At 45.3% G+C, this 24,288-nt stretch overlaps 1 protein-coding gene across 3 annotated transcripts in view; it reads right to left on the bottom strand.

The window, feature by feature from the left end:
• ZDHHC14 (zinc finger DHHC-type palmitoyltransferase 14) overlaps positions 1–24,288 on the bottom strand; it is an 81,074-nt gene that overhangs the window by 21,519 nt on the left and 35,267 nt on the right. For all 3 annotated transcript variants that reach the window (XM_069955601.1, XM_069955598.1, XM_069955599.1), the window contains exons 3-6: positions 18,995–19,155; positions 14,925–15,083; positions 8,293–8,430; positions 122–170 (exon numbers count right to left, since the gene is read on the bottom strand). In XM_069955601.1, coding sequence (XP_069811702.1) covers positions 122–170; positions 8,293–8,430; positions 14,925–15,083; positions 18,995–19,155 — 507 coding nt within the window. The remainder of the gene's footprint in view (positions 1–121; positions 171–8,292; positions 8,431–14,924; positions 15,084–18,994; positions 19,156–24,288) is intronic.

The raw sequence follows: 24,288 nt of genomic DNA, 5'->3' as shown, positions 1-24,288 counted from the left end.
AGAAGCCAAGGAATGTGTTTTCCTACAATAAGAAACGTGAGCAGACGAAATCTAAAACCTTATTTTCTACTCCACCAATGTGAATAGGCTTAACTACGGTAGTAAATCGTGAAAAGGATATCTTGCAGGGCTGTCCTTTAAGGCATTGAGAAACCCTGATTGTTGAGAGCCTAGAAAGAAACACAAAAGAAAATAAGGGAGAGGCAGCAGAACTATACATACTCACATCTACAACTCCGTTTGGGCCGGTTTTGGCACAAATCTCACTAGTTACAATGTTACATTTAAACTTTTCCATATAGAAACTTTACATAATTTATGAAAGTCAAAGATGATTTAAAAAAAAAAAAAAAAAAAAAAAAAAAAAAAAAAAGGCAGACAACTGGTCATTACTGGAAGTTGATAAAAAAAGGACCACCAAGGGATCAGGAAGAAGAGTATGCTGTTTTGTTTTTAATGACCTTTTCTTTTTTGTCTGCGAGGGTGCCCATTTGGTTTTCTGATTTCAGTCTGAACTGCTGTATATTTTTTTTTAAAGGACTGAGGCATGCGGACATACCCTTACACTAAATCTCCCACAAGATCGAACACAGGAACTAATATAGAGTCAGTAAGGTGTTGTCCAGCCAATAGACAAAGGTGTCATTGTGTGTGTGTGTGTGTGTGTGTGTGTGTGTGTGTGTAAGGGGGGGGGGGGAGACACTTTCTAATTCTAATCAAACCCTAAAGCAGGGATGGGGAACCTTCAGCCCTCCAGGTGTTGTAACACTACAATTCCCATCATGCTTGGGCAGCCAAAGCTTTAGCGTTAATAAGGTTGTATGAGAGCTTGTTATTTTGTGGGACAAGTAGTATTTTCAATGCTGCCAGATAAGCTCACTTTATAGAGGGGGAGTATCGGCTGCTATCAGTCCTCACTGTTAATGACGGGCCGCAGCGATCGTGCTTCCACCCGCCATTCACCCCTTCAATGCAATCCTGTCACTGTCCAATCAGGACCCCAGCAGTATGACTTTCCTGACTGAGGTCTCTGACTTACCTCTGTGTAGTCAGCTCTGCCATCTTCTAATAGAGTCTGTCACAGGCAGGCTCTATGAGAAGATTGCAAAAAAAAACACTCATCAATGATATACAATGGGCATAGCATTGACCAGTGTCTGCAATCTAACGATTGCATGTAATAGTCCCTTAGAAGGACTTAAAAAGCCTAAAAATAACCTCAACATATTATACATCGTAGCGTGAGTAATTGTCCGATCTAATAATAGTTGAGTTTTTATGGTAGCAAATTAATTGCTAGAGAAGCAGTAAAAAGGATTACGCCCCTCTACAAACTCTCATAGCAGCTCTATATATCCAAGTTTCACTTCCCATACTATAGAGAGGTTTCGGTAATATTAAAAATGTGACCAAAGAATATTCAACAAAAAGCAAAATAAAACCAAGACCTCTGTAAAAGGTAGAAAGTGAGGATCACATGAATCACCTGGGATTATTATAGGACTCTGTATGACATGGGGAATAAAGCCAAACACCACAACATAGACGTATTCTACTCATAAACATGCTGTTACTTAGGCCAATAGCAGTATGCATAAAGCAGTGGTATATATGAATGCATGAATCTTTGTAATCTATCTTCCTCACCTTCCAGAAGCCCGCCGTTCCACTTTCCCTGCCTGTACGTTGTCTGTTCAGAACCTCCTCAGCCACCATTACACACATCTAGACTAATATAGTAAATAGAAGAGAGGAGGAGGGAGAGGCAGCTGCAGTTTTTCTCTCTGTAAGACTGTTATGAGAGAAGATAGCAAACATGGGGAGACATCTCTGCGTCTCAGAGTACTGAGCACAGTGTTAATACCACATTAAGAAATGCCCACCCACGCACAAGGCATAAAGAGAGAAGGGCGCGCAGAGCAAGGTTAAGTGACCCAAAAACACAGATTACACACTTTTTGGGTATGTGCACACTGAGGAATAGGTGAAAAATTTGAAGCGGCATTCGCTCTTAAGGGTAGGTTCACACTATGAAACCTGAGCAGATTCCGTAGCTCGTACCTTTTCACGGCCGCGGGCCTCTCCGCCCGTGCCATAGACACCATTCTATGCAGGGGCGGATTCCGTATTCCGCCGTAAGAATTGACATGTCAATTCTTTGGGTGGATAGCGGAATTGGGCCGCCCATAGAATGGTGTCTATGGAGGCGGCGGAAAGGCACGTGGCCGTGAACGGGTATGAACTACGGAATCAGTCAGAAATTTTTCGCTCAGGTTTTGTGGTGTCAACCTACTCTCATTTCCGCTTCAAATTCCTCCCATAAAACATGAACAGAGCAATGTCCTATTGTGTTCAATGGGATTTCAACTCTGTTTACACTGCAGAATTTTCTGCCACAAATCCGCTTTCGGACCAAAAAACGGACATGCCAATCCTTTGGGCGGATTCCACTAGAGGAATCCTACAGAAGTCAATGGGGCTTGAATTTCGCTCAAATTCTGCCAGAGCTGAATAGGCGAGGAATTTCAAGTAGAAAACTATCCTCTTCAATTCCTCGCCTACTCCTCAGTGTGCATATACCCTTACGGCCCTTGCACAGCGAGTAAAAGAGGCCGAATTTCCAAGCGGAGTTTGCTAGTCATTCTGCCTGTCCTATTGTTTTAATGGGATTCCTCTTGCATGTCTGCTCTCTGCTCAAGAATGAACCAGTGAGCTCATTTTGTCCAGATGAGCCGCAGACCTCCAATACATACCTGTAAAAATGTAATAAAAGCAGCAAAAATTCACAATGAAAGGCAGGTAGCTATAGAAAGCAAAAGAAACCCCAAAAAATTCTTCAAATATATTAATGCAAAAAAACCAAGGTCAGAGCATGTAGGACCCCTAAATAATGGCGACGGGGAATTAAAGGGAACCTGTCACCCCCCGTGCCGGGGTGACAGGTTCCCGACCCCCCGTTAGAGACCCCTATACTTACCTCATCGCGCCGGGTCCCGCTTCTGAAGATGGTCGGGTCCCGGAGATCTTAGCCGCCGCAGCCCGGAGCGCGCGCTGAGAGATGAGTCCAACGCTCATAGAGAATGACGGAGCGCTGGACTCTCCTGTCATTCTCTATGAGCGTTGGACTCATCTCTCAGCGCGCGCGCCGGGCTGCGGCGGCTGAGATCTCCGGGACCCGACCACCTCCAGAAGCGGGACCCGGCGCGATGAGGTAAGTATAGGGGTCTCTAACGGGGGGTCGGGAGCCTGTCACCCCGGCACGGGGGGTGACAGGTTCCCTTTAATAACTGGGGATCAGGAGAAAGCTGAGTTACTTAATGGGTTCTTCAGTTCTGTATATACAAAAGAGGATGGAGCTGTGGTGGGTGGGGCCAGTACTGAGGTGGGTGGGGCCAGTGCTGCTAACACATGTAATGTACTGAACTGGTTTACTATAGATATGGTCCAAGATAAATTAAACAAACTCAATGTAACCAAAGCTCCAGGGCCTGATGGATTGCACCCCAGAGTTCTTAGGGAACTCAGTTCTGTAATTTCACTAGCCTTGTATGAAATATTCCGTGATTCTTTGCTTACTGGTATTGTGCCGAGGGACTGGCGTAAGGCAAATGTAATGCCGATCTTCAAAAAGGGCTCTCGAACTTCCCCAGGTAACTATAGACCCGTAAGCTTAACGTCCATTGTGGGGAAACTATTTGAGGGGCTTATAAGGGACTTCATCCAGGAATATGTAGTGGCTAATAGTATTATAAGTGATAACCAGCATGGTTTTACTAAGGACAGAAGCTGTCAAACCAACCTAATATGTTTCTATGAAGAGGTAAGTAGAAGCCTGGACGGCGGCGCGGCTGTGGATATCGTGTACCTGGATTTTGCAAAAGCGTTTGACACAGTTCCTCATGGACGTCTGATGGGTAAGTTAAAGTCTATTGGTTTGGAAAATTTAATGTGTAACTGGATTGAAAACTGGCTTAATAATCGTACCCAGAGAGTGGTGGTCAATGATTCCTACTCCGAATGGTCCCCGGTAATAAGTGGTGTACCCCAAGGGTCAGTACTGGGCCCTCTTCTGTTTAACTTGTTTATTAATGATATTGAGAATGGAATTAACAGCAATGTTTCTATCTTTGCAGATGACACCAAGCTTTGTAGTACAGTACAGTCTATGGAGGATGTGCAGATGTTACAGGATGACTTAGACACTCTGAGTGTTTGGGCGTCCACTTGGCAAATGAGGTTCAATGTGGATAAATGTAAAGTTATTCACCTGGGTACTAATAACCCGCATGCATCATATGTCCTGGGGGGAGTTACTCTGGGAGAGTCGCTGATGGAGAAGGATCTGGGTGTACGTGTAGATAATAGACTACAGAACAGCACACAATGTCAGTCAGCTGCTTCTAAGGCCAGTAGGATATTGTCATGCATTAAAACAGGCATGGACTCTCGGGACAGGGATATAATATTACCGCTTTATAAAGCTTTGGTGCGGCCCCATCTGGAGTATGCCGTCCAGTTTTGGAACCCGATTCATAAAAAGGATGTTCTAGAGCTGGAGAGGGTACAAAGACGGGCAACTAAACTAATAAGGGGAATGGAGCATCTTAGTTATGAGGAGAGATTAAAAGAATTACATTTGTTTAGTCTGGAGAAGAGACGTTTAAGGGGAGATATGATTAACTTATTTAAATATATAAATGGCCCCTACAAGAGATATGGGGAAAAGATGTTCCAGGTAAAACCCCCTCAAAGGACAAGAGGGCACTGCCTCCGCCTGGAGAAAAAAAGGTTCAATCTCCGGAGGCGACAAGCCTTCTTTACCATGAGAACTGTGAATCTGTGGAACAGTCTACCACAGGATCTGGTCACAGCAAAAACAGTAGAGGGCTTCAAAACAGGGCTAGACAAGTTCTTAGACCAAAATAATATAGATGCATATGTATAGAACATATCACCCCTCCCCCTTCCCTGTATTCATCCCCTCCTTGGTTGAACTTGATGGACATGTGTCTTTTTTCAACCGTATTAACTATGTAACTATGTAACATAGGTGACATCACAGGTAAAACATATGCACCAGCGGCCTAAGTGGTGAGTTATAAAATGTGTTTTACCCGTTCAGCTGACAAGTATAGGAGGCATGGCCGAGCAGCTTCAGTGTCAGAGCACCGCTAGGGTCCTGCATACACCTTCCCTCCTTGCCCTGCATGACTGACAGGCAGGGCTCGACTTCACATGTCAATCAAACAGAGGAAAGAGGGATCCAGGAGAAAACCAGTACTGCAGCGATTAACCAGCACCCCATATACTTAGCACTTCAGCTGAATGGATAAAACTTTTTTTTTTAACTCATGGCTTCACAACTTCAGGCTCCACTGATGTGTATGTTATGCCAGTAATGTGATCTATGTAAGGTAACCTGCAACTCATTTGGACAAACAAACTGCCTGCCATCTTGGCTCCTACTTTCCCTCTGACATGGATACCCTGATGTGCAGCCCTATGGCTTATATTTTCCATTATGATCCTGGCTCATCACATTGCACATGTTCTGTTTTCAGTCCTATCAAAGGGCAAGTGATGCAGCTGTACACAGAACTTCTGTCCTATATTTATTAAGCTACCCTGACTTGCATGTCCCAGCCGAAGTCTATGAATCCAGTAGATTCCTATAGGATGCAGCTTCATGTTGCTCTCCCTATCTCCTGATTGTAAAAAGAGAAGATAACGTTTCATCTCACAGGATGTACTGGACTTTCAGCAGACCGACACAGGCAGTGCGAGTCAGGGGAGGCTCATAACCCTGCAGCTCATCATTGCAGATGCTCACCTACTAGATCACTGCTCTACATGTTCCTTAGGACAAAAAATATATCTACAGAAGAATTATATGCATACAAGGTGCATATAGTGGAATGAGAAAGGAGGGACAAATACCAAGCGAAATTTTGCAGCGCCAATGTCATTGAATGAACTGGACTTTAATCAGATAGATACATGCAGTGAGAGTCAGGAGAGTTTCACAGCGTATCACAGCGTATCACAGCTCTCCTGATCACTCAGATCAGGGTAAAAATGACAACGTGAGCCGATAACATATAGAGGAATAAGAATAAGCCCACACCAGTCAGCTCACTCAAAACATTACTGGTGTATATGTGGCAAATGTTGCCAAAGGAAATGGAAAAATCAGGAAGTGCACCCGCTATATATTCTATACAGATGCTGTAATCTCACAGAAAAACCTACACAAACTGCACATGACCACATTATCTCACAATGATAGGGATGGTATGAAACAGATAATATACTGTTAAAAAAGAATTGCTAATAAGTTAGTACTATACATTAAGCATTATTACAGTTCTTTTTCTTTTCTTTTTTTTAATTTGCCTCCATTACATTATGTGCTTTTAAAGTGAATCTGTATCGACAGACACTGCCCCTTAACCCCTATTTGTTAGTTTTTCTCAATCCCCGCCAGGCCCTGGGCTTCCCTTGTCTCCTGGTACAGGTAAAGAACTTTTTATTTTGGCTATCCAGCCCAGGTAATGCTGGCCTAGGGCACAGATGCCAGCACCAGGAGACAAGGGAAGCCTGGGAACAGGCATGGATTGAAAAAAGCTAACGGACGGTAACAGGGATTTGGGGGTGGTGTCCAGCAATGCAGATTTGCTTTAAAGGAACTCTAAATGGCCTGACACCACCCCCCACACCTCCTGATCCATTTGCTATTTCTTTTTTTTTTTATCAATATTTTTAAAGTTTTTACATTATAGACAAAAACTCCCCGGAGGGCATACCCTCCGACCTATACCCACCCTAACCCGTTTGCTATTTCTATTCAAACCATGTCTGGTCTGGAGCTTCCCTTGTCTCCTGAACTCAGGTGAAAAACTTTATTCCAGTGTTTGGCGAGGCAGGGGGTCAAAGAGGCGGGGCCTACAACATCCAAGCCCTAGACCTTCAGCGTCTCTCCCTGTCTTTATTCTTAGTCGGCACACCCCTGGGCAGGATATTCATATTTAGCAAGCCTAAGGTTTCTATTACATGGGCCGATGGGGGCCTGATGAATACTGTAAACAAGCACCGATCTGCTAGATCAGCGCTCGTTTACTTGGCCTATTACATTGCCCGATATTAGTTTAGCAACGGCTGCACGGATATCATTACTGATGTCCTTGCAGCTCTTGCTTAAACAGTAGACATTACGTATCCACGCTCCAGGGCTCCTCCTCCGCTCTGCTTATCCCCAGGTGCCGCGCGCTGCTTATCCCCAGGCCGCTCTAAAGCTGCAGCGTGTTGGACCAGGAAAGAAGCAGACCGCATCAAGAGCTCTGGAGCGTGGATAGGTAATGTATGCTATTTGCAGAATCGTCAGCTCACAGCCATGCATCACTATTACACGTAGCGATGCGCGGTTGACGCACAATGATTTTAGATTTGGGCCTAAAGCAATGATCAGCCCATGATCGTTGTCTCTATTACACTGAGCGATAATTGTCTGAATCAGGCCGATTATCACTCCGCGTAATAGGGCCCTAAGGCAGAGATGCTCAAGGCCACGCCCCTTTGACATACCTGGACCAGGCATGGATTTAAAATAACTACTGAACGGTGGTGGACGTTTGGGGGGCAGTGTCAGGTGATACAGATTTGTAAGTAAGTAAGAGGAAACATAAAACTAAACCTACATACACAAATAAAAATATGTATTTCAACAGAACAAGAAGCTTGAATCTGGTAAAAAGGTTCTAGGAGTCCAGCATCAAAACATAAGTACTATCACAAATAAGGCACCTTCACGATGCGGCTTCCTTCCTCAGTGGCTAAATGTATCGTTTTTATGTTATGCATTTAGATACACATTATACATAGCGCTGTATTAAATGATAAAGCATTTGGCCATGTGGGCAAAAAAGAAAAAAAATTACATAAGTCATTTATGTGAGGTGGTGAATACATTAAAATGAATAAAAAATTCATTAGTACTCTTACGGAAAGTAGGTCAACCTGCTCAAGTCTAGTGTTAAATGCAATGTGCCAATCAGAAAGAGGCAAAACCCGAACACTTTCACTTCCTTACAAATTAAATTCAGAATTTAATTTCCGAGAGCTTTATGAAATTATGGGATGAATCATAAAAAGGTTACCCCTTACATTCTTATAATGATGGCACCAATATACCATGCAAGCTTTCACATGCAAGTAACTGAGAGATGAAAAGGTATACTGTATATATAGATATATATATATAAATCAAAATATGGCATCCCCCCCCCGCATACTTACGAAGTATAACGTGCGTGATAACGAAAGCAAATATAAAGACTGTCAGAAACGACAGAGATAAAATGAACATGTAAAAAAATCTGTAGTTTCTTTTCCCCACGCAGTTTCCCACCCAGGGACAGTGGTGATCAAAGCGCTCTGAAATGAGAGGCAAAAAACAAAAGATATAGATGGCAGAATATTAATCAAATGTTCCAGAACTGTGAAAGAACATGCATGAGTGTGATCGGGACAGTCACAATGCCGCAATTACACATAGATTGAGAAGATTGCCAGTTTTTGCTTATATGTAGTCTCCATATAGGAATTAAAGAAATAAAATTATTTAAACAAAAAAAAAAAAAAAAAAAAAAAAAAAAAACTTTACTCACCTGTTAAAACCCCCCACTGCTCTAGTACTGGTGGTCCTCATTGCCTTGGATTCCATTTGAGTAATGATGACATGCAGTCAGATACTGGCCAATGTATCCATGTCAGTAAGAGCAGCACATGACCACTGACTTATAGGTGAAGGCTGGCATTTGTTTTTCTTTGAAATCAACTTGTGTCAGAGAGACTTGTAGATTTATAATTTATTCCTATTTAAAAATTTCCAGTCTTTCAGTACTTATCAGCTGCTGTATGTTCTGCAGGAAGTGGTGTATTGTCTCCAGTCTGACACAGTGCTCTCTGCTGCCACCTCTGTCCAAACCTCAGTAGCAACCCTCCATAGAAAACCTCTCCTGCTCTGGACAGTTCCTGACATGGACAGAGGAGGCAGCAGAGAGCACTGTGTCAGACTGGAAAGAATACACTACTTCCTGCAGGACATACAGCAGTTGATAAGTAGTGGAAGACTGGAGATTGGTAAATAGAAGTAAATGACAAATCTGTATAATTTTCTGACACCAGCTGATTTAAAAAAAAAAAAAAAAAAAAGGAGAACCCCTTAGAGGCACCACTAAAGCAATGCTAGAGCAGCAGGGGTTTATATTTTATAATTCTTTCAGATTTTCGCCTTCTAGTTTTCTGTTTTTTTTTTTAAGACAAGCCCATTAAAATCTGTATCATGATGTTAAACTTGGGCGAGTGTGAACAGCAAAAAAAAATTTAAAATAAAATATATATGTTTTTTAGTAAGTGACTGTCCCGGCATACTCTCCCCCACCCCCCAATACCTGACAATAGAAGTGAAGAGACGCAAACTAGGTATCAGCTAATGGCATCTCCCAGCAAGCAGTTGGGTCTCTCCACACCTGATGTCAGATTGTGTGGGAGACTAGACTTTGCCAGGACAAAATAATACTAAATTATATCTTGATGGCTTTTTCCCTAAATTATACTATGACATGTCAGTGTGATCAGAAGCCAATTTTTTTTTATCCTGTCAACTATTGTGACTATGTATGATCAATCTGTCTTTGCTTAAAGGGTTACTCCAGGCAAGGGCCTTTTTGATAAATGTCCGAGGATGGGGAGGAAGGAAACCTGTGCAGCCGCTGATCGGCTGGGTGGGCCTGCAATGTCACAACAACAGGTCCCGGAAGCAGCCGCAGTCTGTCTGCAATCGGTGGCAGATTCTATAGATATATGACTGCAGAGGTCTTTCGCAATAGCGGTCGTTGTGAGATCGTTAATCGTTAACGATTAGGCAAACGATAATCGTCCAGTGGAATAGGGCCCTTAGTCTTCTTTCCATGAATCCATTCTTTAAAACCTGAATGCCAGATAGCATCCTCAACCCAAAGTGAATGTACCACAAGATACAATAAAGTTTTGCATACTATGTGATCGGAGCTGCCGCACACATTGTAACGGTGCCGTCTATTCCTCAAACCGCTGCCTGGTTTCCAAGATATCCTCCAGTCTATAAATATACAAATGTTGGGAATAGTGCACTAGAGGCGGGGCACTGGTGCACTAGAGGCGGGCCCAGCACACAGTTATCTCCTCCCCTTAGCGACATGCTGCCTTCACAATGCAGTTTATCCCCAGGTTGGTGGGTCACAGAGGGAAGGAGGTATCGGTGCACTGGGCCCATCTCCAGTGTACCAAACCAGACATTTTCATATTTACCAACAAGTCTTTATTTAGTATATCTTGTGGTACATTCGCTTTGAGTGCCACTAGTATATTAAAGGGGTTGTCCAGCGAAAATCTTTCTTTCAAATAAAATCAAATTTACCTTTCAAAAAATCTCAAGTCTTCCCATACTTATCAGCTGCTTTATGTCATGCAGGAAATGTTGTTTTATTTTCAGTCTGACACAGTGCTCTTTGCTGACATCTCTGGCCAAGACAGGAACTGTCTAGAGCAGGAGAGGTTTTCTATTGGGATTCATAGAAAACCGAGACAGAGTTCCTTTCTTGGCCAGAGATGTCAGCAGAGACAGGGCTCCAGACTAAAAAATTTACCTAGGAGCCATTGGCTCCTAACCTGCAAAATTTAGGCGCCAAATAGAATATTTGGTCGCCAACATTTTAAACCATGTAAAATTAATGTTATGTTAAATGGGACTTACTGTGTGCAGAGGCCACGGCAGCCTCCTCCTCCTTTAGATCCTTTCTTTTCTTAGTTTGTATATGGTTGTCAAGTTGCAAGTTTCCATGTTGAACGTTTTCAGTCTGACTCAGTACTTCAGCCTCACTTGGCTAGCCTTTTAATGAGGCTTACTCTTCTGAACTTGAACTTAAAGGGAACCTGTCGACCCCCGTGCCTAGGTGACAGGCTCCCAACCCCCCGTTAGAGCCCCCTATACTCACCTCATGGCGCCGGGTCCCGCTTCTGAAGATGGTCGGGTCACGGAGATCTCAGCCGCTGCAGCCCGGCGTGCGCTGAGAGATGAGTCCAACGCTCAGAGAATGACAGGAGAGTCCAGCGCTCCGTCATTCTCTATGGGTGTTGGACTCATCTCTCAGTGTGCGCGCCGGGCTGCAGCGGCTGAGATCTCCGTGACCCGACCATCTTCAGAAGCGGGACCCGGCGCGATGAGGTGAGTATAGGGGGCTCTAACGGGGGGTTGGGAGCCTGTCACCCCGTCACCGGGGGTGACAGGTTCCCTTTAAAAGCTTGCAACAGTCTATACATACTGAGCTAGACTTATGACTGCAGCCATAGTGACCCCCCACAAGATGTGTATATAGATAGCTATATCTCTCACCTAGTGACTAATGCAAGTGACCCCCTACAATACAGACACCTGAGGGGCCCTGATAATAATAATTGTGCATATATCTATCTCCCAGTGTCTGCAGCCAGTTTGCCCTACACTTATAGATGGCCCCCTCCCCTTATAGATGACCCCCTCTACCACCATTATAGATGCCCCCTCCTCCCCCCCATTATAGATGCCCCCTCCTCCCCCCCATTATAGATGCCCCCTCTTCTCCCCCCCTTATAGATGGCCCCCTCCTCTCCCCCCCTTATAGATACCACCTCCCCTTATAGATGCCCCCTCTCCCCCCCATTATAGATGACCCCCCCCCTTATAGATGACCCCCCTCCCCTTATAGATGGCCCCCTCTCCCCCCCCCATTATAGATGCCCCCTCCTCCCCCCCATTATAGATGCCCCCTCCTCCCCCCCATTATAGATGCCCCCTCCTCCCCCCCGTTATAGATGCCCCCTCTTCTCCCCCCCTTATAGATGGCCCCCTCCCCTTATAGATGACCCCCTCTACCCCCATTATAGATGCCCCCTCCTCCCCCCCATTATAGATGCCCCCTCTCCCCCCCCCCCTTATAGATACCACCTCCCCTTATAGATGCCCCCTCTCCCCCCCATTATAGATGACCCCCCCCTTATAGATGACCCCCCTCCCCTTATAGATGGCCCCCTCTCCCCCCCCATTATAGATGCCCCCTCTTCTCCCCCCCTTATAGATGACCCCCTCCCCTTATAGATGCCCCCTTCTCCCCCCCATTATAGATGCCCCCTCTTCTCCCCCCTTATAGATACCCCCTCCCCTTATAGATGCCCCCTCTCCCCCCCCCCCATTATAGATGCCCCCTCTTCTCCCCCCCTTATAGATACCCCCTCCCCTTATAGATGGCCCCCTCTCCCCCCCTTGAAGATGGCCCCTCTTCTCCCCCCATTATAGATGCCCCCTCCTTCCCCCCATTATAGATGCCCCCCTTCTCTTCCCCCCATTATAAAGCCCCCCCCCTCTCCTCTATGCTAAGCAATATTTAAAAACAAACAAACACACAAACTCACCTGACAACCCGCTCCCCCGGCGATCCTCTTCTTCTTTAGGTGCTGTCCCCGGCTGATGTGCGGCTGCCGGGGGTGTCCCGTCCTATCCCCGGCAGCGCGGCGCGTCAGTGTACGCCGGGGCTGTGACTTCTGACACAGGAAGCGTCTCTGACGTGCGCTTCCTGTGCCGGAAGTCAGGGCCCCAGGCAGCTCACTGATGCGCCGCGCTGCCGGGGATAGGACGGGACACCCCCGGCAGCCGCACATCAGCCGCGCATCTTAAAGAGACAGCGCGCCGCCGCCGGGGCCAGTCGCAAATGGCGCCCAGATTAATAAATCTGGGCGCCATTTGCAAAATGTCAGTCGCATTGGCGACCATTTTGGTCGCCATCTGGAGCCCTGAGAGAGCAGTGTGTGAGACTGAAAATAAAACATTTTCTGCAGGACATACAGCAGCTAATACGTATGGGAAGACTTGAGATTTTTTAATAGAAGTCAATTACAAATCTAACTAACTTTCTGACACCAGTTGATTTGAAAGAAAAAGATTTTCGCTGGATAACCCCTTTAAAAAGTGACGATGTTTACTGTGATCAGCAGAATATAACTATAAGGAAGTATACAATGATATCTGCATACACTAAAAATGTTCTGCCACAATTCCATGGAGATGGGCGAATCAAAAGATCAGACCACATTAGTGCAAGGGTGTTTGTGAACAACCGACCTGCAAATCTACTCTTCTCCAGAAGAAAGAAAAACTACCACATACTAGGCAAACAAAAGGAAGAGACCCCTACCTACAGCGCACTGTGTCAGGGTCACTGCCCCCTGTCAGTACAGGGCATATCATTGTGCAATACACCAGAATGTATACAGGCAAAAGATGTGCCGAAATGGAAAGCTGAATATGAAAGCTACACAACTAAACCAAAAGCATTGCATAGTGTCAAATATAAAATGCTACAACTTTAGCAAGTAGTAACAACGTACACATTTGTAAAAATAAACCATACAACAAAGTAGGTTGTGTCTCCTTACATAATGATGTAACCCTCCTGTCAATGCAAAAGAGACCTGTCCTGACCGACCATGGGACCCGCAAACAGTAGTTTGTTTTCCCAGCTTTTTTCGGATACAGTTTACCTGGCCCACAGGCTATTTAGGCAGTGTTCACACATTATAATACTACTGCACTTTATAGGAAATGGATGTTCCTTTTGTACTTCATTACTTATAACCAGTTTGGAGACAACCATCTACATATCTACCAGCAAAATATATGAAAAAATTAAAGGGGTTGTCCAGCGAAAAAAAAAAATTCTTTCAAATCAACTGGTGTCAGAAACTTATATAGATTTGTAATTTACTTCTTTTTAAAAATCTCAAGCCTTCCCATACTTATAAGCTGCTGTATATCCTGCAGGAAGTGATGTTTTTTTACATTCAGACACAGTGCTCTCTGCTGACATCTCTGGCCAAGACAGGAACTGTCCAGAGCAGTAACAAATCCCCATAGAAAACCTCTCCTGCTCTGGACAGTTCCTGACTTGGACAGTGGTAAGAGCAGAGAGAACTGTGTCTGAATGTAAATAAAACAACACTTCCTGCAGGACATACAACAGTTTATAAGTACGGGAAGCCTTGAGATTTTTTAAATAGAAATAAATTACAAATTTATATAACTTTCTGACACCAGTTGATTGGAAAGAAACTTTTTCACTGGACAACCCCTTTAACTCTCTACAGTTTTATTGAATGTGGCTGTGCTACCTAACAGATAAAGTCTAAAAAATAACAAACACAGCTAAAGATTTTTTCTAGCTTTAAAAGAAACGCACATAAAATTCTTGCTGTCAGATGATGTTTTGCATGTCCCTAAAATACAGAAAGGGCCGGGGCTACTTTCTTGTATGCCTGAATACATCCCCTATTGAAAACTGCTCTTTGTATTCATGTGCCCCGTATACACGTTCGCTACAATTAGTGTTGAGCGGATCTGTCAAAATGTTCAGGTCTGGCAACATTATCTGAATCTGACAGCTCAGCGCTTGACACCTTGCGGCTGCAGAAGTTGGATGCCGCCATAGAAAGTTCTGGAAAACATGGCCTCGGGGAACCAAACCCCTAACTGTCGGATTCGGATAACATTGCAGAACCAGAACATTTTTAAAAGATCTGCTCAGCACTACATACATTACATCTGTACAGTGCAACCCTATGGAAATTCGAATCTCTCCCTAAATGTGCTTTCCATATACAATATGTACCACGATTTTTAAAAGGCACTTTAAACTCCAATAACACCATGCCACAAACGCCAATGACCATAGCATAAACACACTGTAAAGGAATCTACTAGACAGACCTGCTAGAGCCTCACTCCTTCCACCCACACAGCTGTATTATACTGGTGAGCGCCATGGCTGCCAACATACATCAGGGCCTTTCCTACTTACCAACACAGTTGTCACATAAACTGCAATGTGAGGCACGAGGTGGGCGGAAGATTTTGCAGGTAAAACAGTATTTCAGTTTCACCGTTTGTCCATTTATAACAACTTCTTTCGTTCTGGGAGGAGGTCGATATCCACCTGAAGTTGACCCATTTGCAACATCTATGAATGTAGGGGAAAAAATAAAGAAAATACATATTTAAAACAAGAAAAGAAAACCACAGAAGAAGATGGAAAATGTACTCACAACCACAACCCAAATAGTAGAATACAGTAGTATATAGACTCAATTACCTACAAATCTGTACAAAGTACACAGCTAAATTGTAATTGCTTCTAACACACAGACTAAGGGCCCTATTCCACCGGACGATTATCGTTAGCATAATCGTTAACGATTAACGATCTCAAACGACCGCTATTGCGAAAGACCTGAAAACGTTCACTCATTTCCATGGAACGATAATCGTTACTTATGATCGTAATTGCGATTGTTTCTTCTTCCGTATTTCTTCGCTATTGCGTTCGTATCTATTGCGAACGACCGAACGATGTCTTATTCAATGCGAACGATTTGCGAACGTTTTGCAAACGAGCAACGATAAAAATAGGTCCAGGTCTTATAAAGCGATCAACGATTTCTCGTTCGGTCGTTAATCGTTACTGTATTCCAACCGAACGATTATCGTTTAGATTCGAACGATTTAACGATAATCTGAACGATAATCGTCCGGTGGAATAGGGCCCTAATGCTGCGTTTAAACAGACAGATTTATCTGACAGATCTTTGAAGCCAAAACCAGAAGCAGACTATAAACAGGGATCAGGTCATAAAGGAAAGACTGGGATCTATCCTCTTTTTAAATCCATTCTTGGCTTTGGCTTCCAAAATCTGTCAGATAAATCTTTCTGTGTAAACGCACCCTAAGGGTCCACTTACACGGAAAAATTATCTGACAGATTATCTGCCAAAGATTTGAAGCCAAAGCCAGAAACAGACTATAAACAGAGATCAGGTCATGAAGGAAAGTTTGAGATTTCTCTTTTCAAATCCATTCCTGGCTTTGGCTTCATTACATCTGTGCCCTCCATAGTAAAGATATAATTGGCAAACAATCAGGATGACACGCAGATATATTTGTGCATGGACAGTCACAGGCTCCACTCATTTCAGTGGTCAATTTCTAAGCGTAAATGATACAAAACGCATACACAGCCGAGAAATGACCCAGTCAGTCCCAAGAAGATTATGTTTGGGCTATTTAAGTCAACAGGGCCCTAAGCATGTCCATGCATTGATAGGTCACCATGCCTTTTTGCCTATGTATCCATGCCATGGAGAACACAATTACACCGTGACTGCCCCCTCCAGTTAACTTGCCGATATATCTCTATAGCACATAAGGGACTGAAAATGAAGGGTTTTGGGATCCTAATTTTCATATGCTAATGAGACACATGTGGCTACCACCCTAAGTGCACTGATCCACCTGAGATGGCTCGCTACTCCTAATGTTAGAGCGGCCGAGGCTGAGCAACGCCCCAATATTCAGTAGAAGGAGCGGGGGGGGGGGGGGGGGGCTGGGGAGGATCGATGAAATGCCTCAAAAGCATTTTAAATAAACTTCTAAGGGTATATTCACACGGACGGGCTCGCAGCGAGATTCTCGCTGCGAGCCCGGCAGGTCCTGGCAGTTCTCATACACTACATACTTGCTGCGGTCTAAACGACCGCAGCGAGTATGTAATTATACCGCCCTTAACCCCTTCTGCTCCCCCGCTGTAAGCATACATTACCTGTCCTTGCTGCACGGGTCCGGCGTGCTGCTCTCCCGCCCGGCCAATCAGTGGCTGCGGCTGGGAAACACACTAATTGGCCGGACGGGAGAGCAGGACGCCGGACCCGTGCAGCAAGGACAGGTAAAGTATGCTTACAGCGGGGGAGCCGGCCGGGAGCAGAAGGGGTTAAGGGCGGTAGAATAACATACTCACTGCGGTCGTTTAGACCGCAGCAAGTATGTAGTGTGTGGGAACTGCCAGGACCTGCGGGGCTCGCAGCGAGAATCTCGCTGCGAGCCCGTTCGTGTGAATATACCCTAGTAGTTCAGAAAAGCACAGGATGAAGGTAAGAAACTTGCATACACAGCAAGCATAAAAGCATACACAAAAATGTGGCTGACCATGTTTTTTTGTACGTTAAAAAGTAAACATTTCAAAACGGATCCATTAAAGGGGTACTCTCCCCAAAAGCTAAAAAAATGAAATGCTCCCAAACCTAGCTGGCCTTACTCACCAAGTCCCTCTGAGTATTTTGAGACGTCTCCCATCTTTCTAGCTGCTGCCGTTCCTGAGTTACAAGTTTTTCTAAAAGACAATCTATATCCAAGATAGGAAACTACATTTCCCATCATGCAATTCTTCTGCCTGATGGTGAAGTAGCAGAGCTGAGACAATGAAGGAGATGATGACGGTGTAGCAGGGCAGAGTTGGCGGTGACGGTGTAGCAGGGCAGAGTTGGCGGTGACGGTGTAGCAGGGCAGAGTTGGCGGTGACGGTGTAGCAGGGCAAAGTTGGCGGTGACGGTGTAGCAGGGCAGAGTTGGCGGTGACGGTGTAGCAGGGCAGAGTTGGCGGTGACGGTGTAGCAGGGCAGAGTTGGCGGTGACGGTGTAGCAGGGCAGAGTTGGCGGTGACGGTGTAGCAGGGCAGAGTTGGCGGTGACGGTGTAGCAGGGCAGAGTTGGCGGTGACGGTGTAGCAGGGCAGAGTTGGCGGTGACGGTGTAGCAGGGCAGAGTTGGCGGTGACGGTGTAGCAGGGCAGAGTTGGCGGTGACGGTGTAGCAGGGCAGAGTTGGCGGTGGCGGTGTAGCAGGGCAGAGTTGGCGGTGGCGGTGTAGCAGGGCAGAGTTGGCGGTGGCGGTGTAGCAGGGCAGAGTTGGCGGTGGCGGTGTAGCAGGGCAGAGTTGGCGGTGGCGGTGTAGCAGGGCAGAGTTGGCGGTGGCGGTGTAGCAGGGCAGAGTTGGCGGTGGCGGTGTAGCAGGGCAGAGTTGGCGGTGACGGTGTAGCAGGGCAGAGTTGGCGGTGACGGTGTAGCAGGGCAGAGTTGGCGGTGACGGTGTAGCAGGGCAGAGTTGGCGGTGACGGTGTAGCAGGGCAGAGTTGGCGGTGACGGTGTAGCAGGGCAGAGTTGGCGGTGACGGTGTAGCAGAGCAGAGTTGGCGGTGACGGTGTAGCAGAGCAGAGTTGGCGGTGACGGTGTAGCAGAGCAGAGTTGGCGGTGACGGTGTAGCAGAGCAGAGTTGGCGGTGACGGTGTAGTAGCGATTGCGGGGGGCGGAGCTTGCCGCGGGCGTTTGCCGCGGGCGATTGCGGGGGGGGCGGAGCTTGCCGCGGGCGATTGCGGGGGATGGAGCTTGCTGCGGGTGATTGCGGGGGGCGGAGCTTGCCGCGGGCGAGTGCGGAGGCTATGCTGCGGGTGAGGGATGCCACGGGTGATGGGGGGGGCGGTTGGTTGTGGGGCTGTGTGCTGCGGGTGCGTGCTGGACGGTGCGCCGGGAGGCTCTGGACACAGGGGGTGAGCTCTGGGCTGGGAGTGACCAGGTGGCTGCTGTTAGAGAGGGAGACAGTTACATCTGTGCTGATCACTGTCTCCCTCTGTAACAGCAGCCACCCCATCAGTGTTCTCAGTCACTTCACTGTGCTGGGACTGAGGACACGTGATGCCGTCTCGGAGGGTGGGGGGCAGAAGCAGGGAGCGTGTCGGTGTGGACTGAGGTCTGATGATTCTCTGCAATCCGTGGGGGTGAATGCAGCTGGATAAAAGCAAAACTGTGCAGAATCCATAATAACTGTATATTGGAAAGATGAAAAGCTACGGGTGGGCAGCGTATTAATGCAAAAATAATTTGGGGGGGGGGGGGGGGGGGGGGGGGAAATACCCCTTTAAACTGACAGCAAAAACACAGTGTGAACCCAACTCAACAAAAAAAATAAATAAATAAATAAAATACACAAGTCCAACTAAATCTGTATATAAGGAATATCAATCTGTAATGTTTAAATCTATTAATTTTACCTATCTGTCTCTCCAAATCTGCTGCTTCATCTGGAGTGGCACGTGGAAGAACACCGGGATCACTAAAACTTGTCCTCAGTAACGTCCCCATCACAAAGAAGACTAGGATTCCACCTATGACAGGGATTGCGGGAGTAATCTTCACTGCTAAATAAGGACAACTGCAAAGAAAAAGACACAAAAGTCAGTTAAAGTTAATTCCTCAGATTAGCATAAAATACAATTGACGAGACAGGCTTATAGTGTTATATGCGTCTATAGGTGGTGATAGTATAAGACTGGTCATTTACCCCAGACACTCTAAAATACGGAGCTTTAAGCAAAGGAAAGGACCCAAAAAACAAAAAAACAAATGTGGATCCAGCTTAAAAAAAAATAAAAAATCCCTGTCTCTCTAATAGGAGACAGTAGAGGATTGCAGCCCAAGTGCCTGAGCTTCAAAGGGAAGGAGACTGCACAGTTACCTACCATATGGTTTCAGAAGAACACCCTTTGAAGTAGGCACACGTTATGAGACGGTAGACAAGAGTTTACAAATCCATAACAGACGCACATCTAATATGTATTGCTAGCAGTTAAATGAATATACAGTGGTACCTTGGTTTAACAGTAACTTGGATTAAGAGTGTTTTGCAAGAAGAGCTCAGTTTTTCAAAATTGTGACTTTGTATAAGAGCATTGCTTTGGTTTAAGAGCTCCCTGTACTGGGTGGGAGCCGGAGAGGGGGAGGGGCATGGTCCACTTCAGGCTGGGGCTTACATCAGGGGACAGGACTGTGGAGGTAATCTCTTCAAAGCTGCTACATTATGGGGATCTGTAGTTCCATCCTGTATCTACAAACTGCTGCTGTTTTTCAGGTTTATGCACTTACTACACATTATACACCACATGCTGATTGCTATACTGTACAACTTATAATATGACATTCACCTGTTTCAAAAGGTTTGTTTCATTTGTTTTACATGTTATACAGAATAAAAAAAATATTTTGGGGGTGTGGAACCAATTATCTGCATATCAGTGATTTCTTATGGGACAATTTGCTTTGGTTTAAGAGTGGATTTGGATAACAAGGGCGGTCCCTGAACGAGTTATTCTCATAAACCAAGGCACCACTGTACAGAGGCAAACCCATCTAGACAATGCATGCGCTTCCTTCAACACTTAATTAATATCCTTAAAAACTATGTACTATGTAACTCTTCATCGCACAATGAAACCCTGGTCAGGAAGAACACAGATGACCGGAGGCTTAGAAGATGCAATATATGAAGTCATTCTGATTATTTAGGGAGATATTCCTAAAGCCTGAGGTTATGGATTCAGCATTGCTTACAGAAGACAATCACATTTAAACAATGTAGGACAAAAAAGCCAATAATGGTCAGGCTGCAGTCACTGCATTTTTTCCAGGCCAAATCCTGAAGTGGATTCGAAAGAAATGGGAAATATTACAGAGGAACTCCGGATAAGAAAGATTTCAAGTGACTGTACCAGCAGGCCCAGGCTGAAGCACTGGAGGCGGGCCGACCCACCCTTAGTGAGAGGAAACCCTAGCCCCTCTATGATAGGGTTCCATTGATTCTAATGGAGGGGCTGGAGTTTCCTCCCACTATTGGTGGGTTGGCCCGCCTCCAGTGCTTCAGCCTGGGCCTGGTGGTACAGTCATTTTAACCCTGTCCAATCCCCACCCATAATCTAAGTTTGTGTGTAATAGGTTTCTATTACATGAATTGGTCAGTTTGTCTGCGGCACATCCTGACTCACACCCTGAAGCTGCTGAAGACCCTCACTGCCTGCTCCACTGTCTCCACTTCTCTGTCCTCCCCCCCCTCCCTTCTGAGACAGAGGTCACATGATTTCTCTCTTTTTTGCTGCCAGGCAAGCTGTAACACCTCATCTGTAACCCCAACCACCACTGACATATCACAGTGATCACCTGGCCAAGGGCAGGGAAACAAAAGCCTCTCCTGAGGAATATAGGGTAAAGGAGACACTGTTGTTTCATCTCTCTCTCTCTCTCTAATCTATTTATGTAGATGAATAGGTAGAAAGATATATATATATATATATATATATATATATATATATATATATATACATACATACACAGTGGTACCTTGGTTTAAGAGTAACTTTGTTTAAGAGCGTTTTGATTTAAGAGCTCACAGTTTTTCAAAATTGTGACTTGGTTTAAGAGCATTGCTTTGGTTTAAGAGCTCCCTGTACTGGGTGGGAAGGGGAGTTGGGGAGGGGCATAGTCTGTATAGCGGGGGCTACAGCCCTGTACTCTTACCCAGGAAGTCTCCCTTCTAAATCATAGCAGATCCACTTCAGGCTGGGGCTTGCATCAGGGGACAGGACTGGGGGGGTAATCTCTCCATAGCTGTAACCCCTCTCTCCCCGCACAGAGTGCTGCATGTATGTGCCCACATCTGTCCTGCTCATTCCTTCATGCTCCCTGCAGTCTCTGTCCGCCCTTGTGTTTCCCATCCTCTCCATTACTGTACAGTAACTTATAATACCACAGATTCTGCTGTTTCATCTGTTTTACATGTTATTCAGAATAATAAATCATTATTTTTGGGGTGTGGAACCAATTGTCTGCATTTCAATTATTTTTTTATGGGAAAATTTGCTCTGGTTTAAGAGTGGATTTGGATTACAAGCACGGTCCTGAAACGAATTATGCTCGTAATCCAAGGCACCACTGTGTATCTTTCAAGGGGTGGGTACCTGCCAGCTGGCTCTGAGGTGCAATGCATGCTGGGAGATATAGTTTTCTGGTCAAGTGCCATGATGTAAAACTGGGATAGCTTGAATCTGGGGCTAGGAGCCACACAGACAGGTGGGAACGGTGTTAGACAATCAGTGGGGGATCGATTAGTTCCCCTATATGCTTTTGTGCATTTTATTATTTTATGGGATGGCTAGAGTTCCCCTTTAAGGAAGGGCTTACTTCTATTTCCTGCTAGATCCCCTTCTGGCTTTGGCTCAATAGCTGCTGTGGCTGATCTCCCAAGCAAGGGCAGGGCTGGGAGGGGGAGCGAGGAGGCATTTCAGCTTCCTGTACTTATTCTCCAGTGCAAATGTCCGATATACATGTGAGAAAATATGTATATTTTTCTATAGTTACAATACATGACCAACACAGTCTCCATTTTGGACTTTTTAAGAGCAGTCACCGTACACCAGAAAATAAAAAGAAAATATAATGGAAAAAAGAAAAGAATAATAATTTTCTTCTTCTCCTCCTTTGGTGTGGGGGTTTGATGCACTGCTGTGTAACATGTTGATCAATCACAGGGGAAGGGCCTGAAAGTCCTAACAAATAAATAGTGTTAGGTGATAATACAGTTGTGCAGAGCGGGGGAAGGATTCCCGCCTATCTCCAGGCTCATCTATGTGCGCTGCCCTTTCATCTCACAGCTTCCTCCATTGCTGATTAATAATGCTCAGTTCTGCGTTTCCACTTTGAAGACTTCTCTGACAATGTGATAGGAGTATCTGAGATGGCGGCTTTTCATAGCCTACAGGTCTGGTCAGATGTTGAGGATTTGCAATTGAAATTCATCAGCATATCTTCACCGGCAACATCTTAGAAAAAGCTGTAATTAATCTATCTCTGCAAATCCCAAGAAGTTATGTGTGTAGAAGACGGCGCTGTACCTCACCGCCTGCTGAATCGCTGAAAACCCCATCCCGCTGCACAGCTCTAGTCTAGTCCTTAATTCACAGGGTGACTGTTTTCTAGGATACGTTAGATCATCAGCCCCATCAATCAATAATCATCATCATGGAATTCTCTCATCAGTTATTTAGGACCAAGGAGGAAAAAAAATTAATGCAAGGAGGTAGAACCACAATTTAAAGAGAGTGTCAGCAAGAGTATGTCTTGTGATGATCTTTTAACATGGAAAACTGTCTAAGTGTCATCACTGCAGTAAAAAAAAACAAAACTTGAGTACTCTAGCAAAAAGTAAGTCTTCCAGTACTTATCAGCTGCTGTATGCCCTGTAGAAAGTGGTGTATTCTTTCCAGTCGGACACAGTGCTCTCTGCTGCCACCTCTGTCCATGTCAGGAACTGTCCACAGAAGGAGCAAATCCACATAGAAAACCTCTCCTGCTTTGGACAGTTCCTGACATGGACAGAGGTGGCAGCAGAGAGCACTGTGTCAGACTAGAAAGAATACAAGACTTCCTGCAGGACATACAGCAGCTGATAAGTACTGGAAGCCTAGAGACTTAACTAGAAGTAATTAAAATATCTATATAAAACTTTGACACCAGCGGATTTAAAAAAAAAAAAAAAAAAAAAAAACTCTCTGCAGTTCCCCTTTCACAAAGAATAAAATGATAGAAAATGCGAAGGGGTCTTTTAATGTGCACATGATGGACTTATACTTGTAAAGTGAGGTGACATAGGAGGGGAAATATTAAAGGGAACCTTTTACTAGTTTCAAACTGCCCAGACACACAATGCATGAAGCAGACATGCTCTCCCCTATTACAACGCTGCAATTTAAGGGTACTATTACACGGAACGATAATCGGCCCGATTCGGACGCTTATCGCTCCATGTAATAAATACAACGATCAGCCGATGACAACGATCATCGGCTGATCGTTGATATAGGTTTGGACCTATTTTCGTCGGGCGCTGACCGTCAGCTGTCAGCTGACAGGCCGCCCGACCAATCACAGGCCGTGGCGGTCCCGGCCTGTGATTGGCTGAGCGGCCTGTCAGCTGACAGGCCACTCTGAAGTTAGAGCGCGGGATCCGTGGAGAAGACCACAGGAGCAGCCCTGGAGCGTGGATAGGTAATGTATATAGTTAAGCAAGGGCTGCAAGGACATCGGTAACGATGTCCCTGCAGACCTTGTTTAACGATTATCGGGCCATGTAGCAGATCGCTGCTCGTTTACAGGTATTATCGGGCCCCCATCAGCCCGTGTAATAACACCCTAAGAGAACTAAGGAGAGATCTGCCAATCACGACCAGAAAGAAAGTGACAAGCCACTAAACACTGCTCCATTACTCTGAGAACTGTTCCTGCCTTAAGTTATTATGATAATATCTCTGATACTGTGCTACTCAATAATATACTATATTACTGAATTATACAGCACTGTCATATGGTGGGGCTCAGGAAGCATTAAACTAGTGACAGCTTCTCTCTAAGCCCTTAAAGTGATACTGTCACCCCCTCCCCCTTAGGGCCCTATTCCACCGGACGATTATCGTTTGCATAATCATTAACGATCTCAAACGACCGCTATTGTGAAAGACCT

This window comes from Dendropsophus ebraccatus, chromosome 15 (assembly GCF_027789765.1).
Source record: "Dendropsophus ebraccatus isolate aDenEbr1 chromosome 15, aDenEbr1.pat, whole genome shotgun sequence".
In the NCBI taxonomy this organism is placed as follows: domain Eukaryota; kingdom Metazoa; phylum Chordata; class Amphibia; order Anura; family Hylidae; genus Dendropsophus; species Dendropsophus ebraccatus.
This window is presented reverse-complemented; position numbering and strand designations above follow the sequence as displayed.